Genomic DNA, 9,901 nt, shown 5'->3' with positions numbered 1-9,901 from the left:
CGCAGATGACACTTTGGTAGTGGCTTCTGGGGAGAACTGGGACAGGACCAGGCTGATGGCCGAGATTGGCACAAATTGTGTCGTTGGCCGCGTCGAGGGACTGGATCTCAAAGTAACCGTCCACAAGACGGAGGCCATGTGGTTTCATGGCCCTTGCCGTGGACGGCCCATAGGACTCAGTCTCTCTGTAGGTGAGGCACGGGTCGAGGTGGGTACTACCGTTAAGTACCTTGGTCTTTACCTCGACCNGATGTGGCGCTTCGGCAAGCATTTTGCTCGCTTGGCCCCCAGAGCCAAACGAGCAAACGCGCTTGCGCGTATTCAACCAAACCTCGGGGGCCCGANAGCGGGAATCCGTCGTCTCTATGTGAGTGTGGTCCACTCAGTGGCCCTCTACGGGGCACCGTTGTGGGCGGAAGCCGCAGCGGAGGCGGGAGCGCGGAGTAAGTTTGGTCTTCTCCGCGCTGCCCAACGAGTAGCAGCCTTCCGCGTGATCAGCGGCTTCCGCACGGTGGCCACGGAGACGGCGGGCGTACTGGCGGGGATGCCTCCTTTGGCCCTCCTTACGGGTATGTACTTGACGAGGTATGCTCGCCGAGTCGAGTTGCAGCAAAAGGGCGTTGCAGACAACGCTTTGCAGGAGGCTCTCGCCGAGTTGGAGCGCCACGCCCGGCAACAATTGCTCTTCAACTAGGAGCAACACCTGGACGAGCCGCACGCGGCCGCCCAGGAAGTTGTCCGGGTTATCCGACCCTACCTTAAGGTGTGGTTGGAGAACGGGGTCGGTCGCCTCACCTATCGGGTGACACAGGTGCTCACCGGGCATGGTTGCTTCGGTGAGTACCTGTGTCGTATACAACGCGAACCAACGGCGCAATGCTACGAGTGTGGGGCGGCAAGTGACTCGGTGGAGCACACCGTGGAAGAGTGTCCTCGGTGGGCTTCTGAACGCCAAGAACTTGCCGCCAAGATTGGTGAAGATCTCTNTTTGGAGGGCCTGCTGCGGGTGTTGGCCTCCAGAGAGAGGGAAGAGTGGGAANCAGTAGTCTCCTTCTGCTCCGTGGTGATGGAGCAGAAGGAGGCGGCCGAAAGAAAGAGGGAGAGACAGCNTCTTCCTCTCGGGAGACCTCGGAGGCGTGTACGAGCAGATGGCGAGGCCTCTGTTCCCCGTGCTCGTCCCCGGGGTCCAGGCGATCCCTAATGACCATAGTCCCTCCCCCTCCCCTCCATGACCATTTGATGCTTATGGAGGGGTTGGGGGAGGTAGGGGCGGTGNGTGTTGGGAGAAGCCGGGTCTCTCGTTAGCTTACCGTCCCGGGAAGATGCGTCAGAAGGCGCGAGAGTGAGGAGACACACGGCGGCCAGTATTCCCGGGGTGGTACCGTCCACCCCGTAAGATGGTTTATGTTTTGTCGTCGCCGCCGTGGGACCGAGACGAGTAGAGATAGGGGTCNCAACTCGTCCTGCACGCGGTCCGGGATTGGGTGACACAGTGGCGTGTGTCCCATTGTGTCATCGAACATCGAGATTCACAGAAGGGAGGTCCTAAATACTCCCTTTGCGATATATTCTCTTAAGGCTCAAGGGGGGGTCCCGGCAGAGTCCTGCACAAGAGGTTCCGGGTCCCTCCTTATGATGAGCACAGTGAACACACCGTGGTGGTTTTAGTGGGTAAACTTCTTTCATCTTGAGAAAAGGAGGAGGGAGTCCCACATAACCTTGGCTCTTTCCCCAGAGTCCGGGTATCCATAAAGGATTTCCACTACGTAAAAAAAAAAGGTTAAGTTGTGACCGGATTTTCCGGTCAATTTTTTTACAAATGCTCATTTATACTCACATTTGCAGGTTTTTACGGTCGCCAGATATCGTTTTAGGACGCCTGGATACCATCTCGTCCACTGACCTCAGTCTCCATCCCCTAGAATCCTTTCTTTCTTTTCAGGCAGGACAGGATGCTGGACCGGGTGTATTCACGACACATTACACACAGATAAGTATAAAATGTGTCTATATTTATTTTACAACGAATAGGTAAGTATGATACATGTTCATTGTCATGTTGCACGGAACGAATCGATAGGAATCTTATTATTACGCGAATGCGTGACGCACCGTCGATATTATTTGCGACGTTCCCGTTCGATCGCGATTTTCGGCTTTTTACTTCTCGATCGTTCGATCTCCATTTCTACTTTTGAGCAAACTCTCTCGACTTACTTTTTTGAGTCTCCATGTTCGATTCTGGATTGCGACTCTCGAAAGATGCTTTCGCTTCCATCTTTCTATTCCGACTGACTCGTGCAGGTTCGCGCGCGATCGTTAAGCCCGCTTTTCACGGTTCGTGCGTGTACTTGCATTTTCCCCCAGGTGGGTATGTTCTNTTTGCACGTGTTCCTGACCACGTGTGTTGTGTGTTGTATATTCGGTCAGGTGTTGTTGTGACTGTTGTCTATGTGTTGTTTTGTTTGTCTGTGTTTTGTCCGTTTATGTGTAGTTTTGTCGTCTTAGTANCTTATCTTGTGTTTTAGTCATATGTCCCTAGGTGTTTCTCAAATTTGATTGGTCGTCCGTAACTGTTTCTAATTTTTGTATTTTTGTGTGTGTGTGAGTGTGTGTGTGTGTGTTTCCACCTTACTTAACTCTAGGGGTTCGTCTTCTTACTTATTTCAGGTNACGTGTCCCTAAGTTCTAAGTTGACTAAAACTTNAAATTAATATAGCCACCGAGGGCTATATCCACCTGCGCGTCAACTTTGCGCAAAAAATTTAAAAATTAAATTTTTTCTTTTTTGACTTTTTACACTGTCAACACTTTATACGCCTTATTTTACATTGGCTTATCATAAAAACAATATACAAAATAAAATTATATGATTTTTACGCATGTGCGACTTTTTCATGGAAACATTTCAAAATGACTAGAAAACTAAATAGTCGCTTTTANGGTGCGTTCCCTTTACAAATAAAGCTTCAAATAATACTTCACATTACGCATAACCCTAGCGCTTGATATATCGCACCGGTCGCGTCTTAAAGTCCCTAGACGAACTCTTATAGTCCGTTCACAGTTTAAAACTGTCATTTTCAGAGATGTCCGAGTTTTTCATCGTCGGAACCGGCATTTGCCTTCTCTCCACTAGTAGTTTGTTTTTCCGCTGCTAGGTCCCGCGTCCCTAAAGCCGTCGGTGACAAGGCTAGGTTCTCGGGCGNATTTCCTTCACCTTGTCGTGGTGCCCGGGCCTAGGGGAGCGTTGACCCGAGGAGCTATGTTGACGGGGCTCTTTGAGTCNCCGGCAGAGTCACCCATGCCAGACAGGCCCTCGAGGAGCTCCTGAACTAAGAGGGAAAATAGAGGAAGGAAAACCTTGAACAAAAATCGGGTGTTCTCAGCCCTGCTTGGTCCCCTATGCGGGGGCATCTGAAATAGGGAAATAAACCCTGACTTCAAATCCGACTCCGTCAGCCACGGCGCAATCGGACTAGAGGAGTAAACCCTGACTTCAAATCCGGGGTGTCCAGCTCCGAGAGGCGCTTTCGGGTCGGCCACTGGACTAGGGGAAAGAAAACTCTGACTTCAAACCCGAGCAGGACGNGCTCGTTACTTTTGATCGGGAACCGTCCTAGGTCAGGTTCAAGACCGATATAAAACCGCTTCTTTTCAACCCATGGGATGAGCGAAAAGAAACAAGTAGACTTAACGGACCAGGTCGACCGGACGGCCAGGTCCTGGCGCGGGGGGGCTAGTCTCCCGGGGGCCCCCGCGTTGTCATCCACCGACGGGCGAGTGGAAGAGTTCACCGCAGGCTCTTCCACCTACACTGCGTCTGCGAAGACGGACGCAGGGAGCGCNGCTCCGACTCGGAGGCTTCGGGGCGAACCTCCGACACNGAGTCGGTAAAGNGGCTTCGGCGTACGTTCCAACGGTTTGGGGGAACAGACNTCAAAGTGGAGTGCGAGACCCGCTCCACGATAGACCTTGTAGACTTGCTCTACAAGGCTATCAACGTCTGTGACGAGGTAGCGGGTCGAGCAAAAAGGCTGAAGGGCACGGACGTGAAGGCCCTTCGATCGGCGGGACGCGACGGCCGTAGAGTGGCTGACACCCTCTACTGCCGTCTGCGTGAAGAACCTGGGGCACGGAGGGCTCCCGTCCTGCCCCAGATTTACCAGCAGAATAAAGACCTCCGTAAGGAAGTAAAGCGCCTGCAGGACGAGGTAATGGCTCTGACAGCAAAAATTCGCATGCCACCACCACCTCTCCCCCTAGCACAGGAGCGTCCGTCCGAGGACGCGGTGCTTAAGCGCATCTCGGCGTTGATCGACGCCAAGCTCGCGGCCCTGAACTTCCCCGTTCGGGGGGCGGGACGCGCGGGCTCAACTGGCCGGGGCGGGGGCTGCGACTCCTCGGCGTCGCGGGAGAGAGCACGGGGAGGGGGTCAAAAGCCAAGGCAAAAGCCAAGGCAAAGCCCAAGGCCAAACCTTCGGCTCTACCCCAATCGGTGAAGGGTCCGGCTCCCTCAGCTAGTGCTGAGGGAGACCGGAGTGCTCCAGGACCCTCGTCCTCTGTTAAAGGCGGGGAATCCTGGAGCGTGGTGGTAGGCCGTAAGGCTCGACGGGCGGCCGGGTCAGCGGCTTCTGCCACCCCCGGTCGTCTGCCTAAAGGTGGAGCGCCTTTCTTAACGGTTGGCGCGGCGACGCAACCGGCAGGAGCCNNAAAAAAAGCGCTTCAGGCTCTGAGTAACAAAATCGGCAGCGATCACGCTGTCGGTCGACNCGGCACACCCTAGAGCGCTTAGCATCACGGAGGCGGTGCTCCGATGCCGTGAGGCGATACCACTGTCGTCAGTGGGTATCGCCTACGTGCAGTCACGGCGCACGATGACCGGTGATCTCATGATTGAGGTCACCGGAGAGTCGATGGGAGAGAAGGCCGATGCTCTCGCGGCTCGAGGAGGTGAAGTCGGCTCTGGCCTCGGCCGGAGGTTGCCGGGATGTGGATCACGCCGTAGGAATCCAGACAGCTAGATGCGTCCTCTCCGAGGATTCACCTTTTCAGGTAAGTAATCACCGCACAATAATACTCGTAATATATAGTTTTTATTCCTTTTACAGGTTGGATACGTAATACACGCACTTACGCTGAGTGTCTTGTGGTTTTACGTGCTTCTCATGAGCGCTCGAGATTGACTGACTCGCGCGGTGTCTCGCCGCGCCGCCTAACTGCGCGCGCATGCGCATTTGCAAACCTTTACTTTTTCTCNAAATTTGAGTTTTTTTATAAAAATAATCATTCACTTCCTATCTACCTATTTCCTATCTACCGTTGATATTCCCAGAAACATTTCGCCCTTCTAAATTTCAACCAATCAGAGACAACTTCAAATTATTGTGAAAATTTTAAAAGTTCGCAATATGCACCCAGACGACGTACCTACAATAACTAAACACATTGCACCTNCAATTAAAACCTTTTCAGACAAAAATAAATTTACCTGTAAATTTTCTTCGTAACTTTACCAAACGTCTTACTTTTACTCAAAACATGTACCGCAGCCATGAAATCAACTTTTCAAATTTTGACTCTAGGTCTCAACACTGATTACTAACTTCTTATAGTTTGAACTACTTTTACCAAAGTTCCTAAAACTTAACTCCTTGTCTTCCTGACCAATTTGTTCAACATTTGTACTTTTTCAAAATTTTGCACNTTGTTACATTTTTGTTCAAAATGTGTAAAGTTGATCTCCTAACTTACTCGGAATGTTTTTAACCCACTATAACTCTTGTCACTCACAATTACTTTTTTTCTCTCCCAGATTTTTCTAACCTAAAAAGTTGCGTAACTTTGTGTATGGCCTTTATTTTCATGTGACAACCCTTTGACACGGATATTACCAACTTTCCAATTTTTCACTTACACATACAAAACTTTCAAAGTTTGTTTTTCACGTATCAATTGTTGTATAATTGATCCACTTACCCCCACACATAATTTNNGCAACATTTGTATTTTTGGTCCTGACCTAAATTTTTCACTTTTGCTGATTCCGTCCCTTACAGAAGGAAAGTTGCTAATATTTTACATAGTACTTAAACCCGTTATTTACCTTCCACTAAACCACCTAAATAAACCTTTTTATTTTTGACTTTTCTGTTCGTAAAAGGTTTTGTCACCTTGTATACATATCTACCTTACACTACTAACACGAACTACACCCTCTAAACAAACTTTCAATTTTTTCGTTGTTCCTACTGTGTCGTAACATAATTTTCAAAATGTTTATTTTGATCTTGCCAATCTTTAAAACTAACTTATTCCGAACCTGTGGCTCGTTTTTATCAACATTTATAATTTTACCCCTAACCTTATTCTTGCCATAAATTTTGAAAGTTTATCTTTCGGGTTTCTGAACATTCACGGTGTCATAAGTACTTCTTACAACAAGTATCACAAACATTTGGTTTTGTATCATCAGCCCGCAACTTTGTTAAATGTCATTTACTGAACACCTTCACGAGGGAGATGCCCATTAACAAATAAAATTTCCTTTTTTGGGCTGATCAAGAATTTTTGTCGAGCATCGGAGCGGTTTTTAACTGTATTGTTTTGTTTGAGTATATATAGATGGGTAATAATGATACTTATAATAAACAAGTAATATAAATTGAGTAATTAATAACAAATGCTTAAATCTAAAAGTTTACTTAATACTAACTTTTTTACTGCCTGCTCGCCAAAATAGTTTACGTCTCATAAAATAAAAAAATAAAAAATAAAAAATTGTTTCAAATAACTTTTTGTTCAATTCTGCTCCACTAGTTGTTCATTGAACAGATTTCGATCTCCTCTGCCTGTCCGGTCTCTTTGGNTCTTNCGCTTCCTCAGAGCTCGTTCTCACGATGTATCGGANAATGGATTTCTCCCTTACACCATCCTGGGACGTCACGAGTTGGTCTGCAAGAAGTTGGGCGGGCGGTACAGCCTCTACGGCCTCCGGTTGCATTACCCCCTCCATTTTATCAATTGGAGGCAATGGTGCCAATGGTACCATGTCTTCAGTTGACAAAATTTTTCCAGTATCTTCGCTATCTTCAACCTCATCAGTTGTTTGCTCCGCAGGTTGTGCTTCGACAACAACTTTGGCTGCCACGGGTTGTTCTAGACTTCGAAAAATTTGCTCCTTTGGTCCTGAAGTTGAGTAATGTGGTACGTTAAACTCAAACTGAGTTGATGTTGTGTCTAATGAATTGGTTTCTTCAACTAGAGGGTGTTGTTGTATTTCTTGTTGTTCATCTNATTGATTGTTTTGCTGATCTATTGTTTCCATCTCGTTATCTGTTGTTGTTTAAGATGTTGTTATCTTTGATGTAACTGGCTGTATTGTTACATCAATTGTTCGTATGTCAGACACGATTACCTTTGTAACAACGACCCTTGGTTGATTTGTAAGGATCATTTCAATTTGTTGTTTNGGCAATGCGTGGTGTCCTGCTTTCTGTCTTTCCTCTTCTTCAGAGTCCGAATCTGTTGGGATGTTATACACGATTTGTTTTTTCTCCTTCTGAGGCTTTAAAAGTTTCGCGTCCGGCATAACTTCTCGCGTCCTATACGTCTTGTATTTGCGCGCCTCTAAAAATTTCTTCTTCACCTTTTNGTCCTTAACTTCGTCTTTCTTTGTACGCTTTTGTTCAGATTTTTTCTTTTCTTTTTTCTGAACTTGTTTCTCTTCGTGTCCCGCTTTTCTCTTGAGAGCTTTTGGTGTCTTTGCTTTTTGTGTGCCCGAGGTTGACGGTTGTGGCTAAATTTCGCCTATTAATATTTCTGATGGCCCTGCAACTGGTTGCATTTCTCAGCCAACTATTTCAACACGTCTAGGTGCCGGAATTATTGCTTGTCGTTGATGTACTGCTTGCACCTGTCTAGGTCGCTCGGCTGCGCCACTTCTAAATTCCGCCAGCAATTTCTCCATCTCAAGCAATTCCTTTCTTTCTCGTTCTTTAACGCTATTTACTTTTTCAAGCGTTTGAGTCAAGCATCTTAGGACGTGTTCCTTTCGCGCCCTAATCTCATTTACTTCGCGCTGTGACTCCTTAATTTGTTTTTGCATTTCCATCGCTCTGGTATATAGGTCTTGCTGATTGTTCTGCATGACGCCGGTGATTATTTGTGCTTTCTCGTAAATTGTTAACTGTCCCGTCTCCCGGACTCGCCCTGNTGACACAAACCGGTTATACACGTTGTTAATGCAGAAATCTACTACAGGTTTGCTTATTGCTGCCGCGACTGCTTGAACATTCTCTATCACGACAAATGTTAATCTCGTTACAACGCCCGATATATTAACATCGACCGAGATCTCCGTTTTGGGCGGCGCGTACAATTGATTTTCAAATTCAACCGTGCGCTCACGGATTCTCGAGTTCGTGTCTCTCGCAATTATTCGCGCTAGTAAGTCCGATATAATGTTATCGTTATTATAAATGTCTAAAATAATTTGTCCATCAAACGAGCCTATTGTGCCTGANCAAGTTAGTTTAAAACCACGGCCTTCCAAAATTTCACGTGACAACGTGTCGTCTTGGGTAAATGTTTGATCTAAGCACGTAAACACTTCACTGTCACTGTCTGTTGTCATATCAGATGCACACACTGTGTCCGCAATATCACTTGTGTCTGTGTCCGTGATGTCACTTTCTTCAAGGATTAGAACGAGCAGACCACAATCTTCTGAATCAGACGGTGTGTAATTGTCACATTCATCATTGGTATGTCGGATACCAGTGCTAGTTGATGGTGCGTAAATGTCTTTACTAAATCGCACTTTTTTGATACTTTGTTTGTTTTTTTGCATGTGTTTACTAATGTCTTTGTTTTTCTGTTTCAAATCTTGTTTCTTGGAATGCTGAACTGTCTTCTCATCACTGGAAGAACTTCTGGACTGGACAANTGAACTTGTTTGTCACTTCCTGGCATTTAGGGAAGTTTCTTCACCTCTGTGCTTCTTTTCAGTAACTTTGACTAACTTTCTTCTTTTTTGTTTCAGGTCCCGGTGCTGCACCTTTAGATCCTGTTCGTCGTCGCTGCTGTCGTCCTCGTAAGAATTCTGTTGTCTTCTTAATCTACGTAGTCGTTTCCTCTCAGGTGAGATCATGTTAGCCCAATTTTTAGCATGCTCCATGATATGTTGATTAATTTNGTCATCTGTATCCACATATTCGGATTTCCCTTGTAATTGACTATTTTGTTTTATAGGTATTATTTGCTTGTTTTTGCCCTGTTCGGCATTGCGTTTTCTCGCAATCTCCTTTTGTTNCTTTTCATAAAAAAAAGTGTCCTTTCGCATCCATACCGCCGCTTCCTTNGGATCGTTTCGAAGTTTTTGTCTCTACATATCTCTTTCCTCTTTTGNAAGACTTTTGAAATATTGAATCGTTTTCTTCGATCGCAAAGTGTAAGGCTTTGTTGAGTCGGAACTGCTTCCTGAATATCTTTCCTTCTTGTTGGTTTTTTTTAGGATACCTTTTGAGTTCTTTTGTTGTTCCTCTTCCTGGACGGGTTCATCGGTGTACTTTTCTCTCTTTGATCTATCTGGATTTTTCGTAATCCTCTCGTAATCACTGTCGTCAGACGAACTTGTGTACTCCAAGTGTCTTTTCATACATACTACGAGTTTATATTTAGGATCTCGGTGCGGTCGCAGTTGTCGCGAGTTATACACTCCAATTATTCAATCATCCTCATCTTCAATCAGATAGGCATTCAAGCGAATTTCTTCCTTGATTTTATAAGGCCCTCGATATACTAGATGAATTTTTCGAGTCAGTCTTCGGCTTTTGGAACGTCTTTGAATTTTTACCCAAACTTTGCTTCCCACTTCATATGGTGGTGCATGTCCTTTTTT

General features: G+C 46.4%; 1 protein-coding gene across 1 annotated transcript; it reads right to left on the bottom strand.

The window, feature by feature from the left end:
- Positions 1-7,345: 7,345 nt before the first annotated feature.
- LOC109860768 (protein PXR1-like) lies at positions 7,346-9,658 on the bottom strand. Its single transcript, XM_020440060.1, has 4 exons — positions 9,520-9,658; positions 8,992-9,201; positions 7,907-8,211; positions 7,346-7,798 (listed from the first exon to the last, which is right to left on the bottom strand). The coding sequence occupies exons 1-4, from the start codon at positions 9,656-9,658 to the stop codon at positions 7,346-7,348; spliced, it is 1,107 nt and encodes a 368-aa protein (XP_020295649.1).
- Between the last annotated feature and the right edge of the window lie 243 nt (positions 9,659-9,901).

The sequence above is a fragment of the Pseudomyrmex gracilis genome, unplaced genomic scaffold (genome assembly GCF_002006095.1).
Source record: "Pseudomyrmex gracilis isolate BER0280 unplaced genomic scaffold, ASM200609v1 scaffold_467, whole genome shotgun sequence".
NCBI classification, from domain to species: Eukaryota; Metazoa; Arthropoda; class Insecta; order Hymenoptera; family Formicidae; genus Pseudomyrmex; species Pseudomyrmex gracilis.
This window is presented reverse-complemented; position numbering and strand designations above follow the sequence as displayed.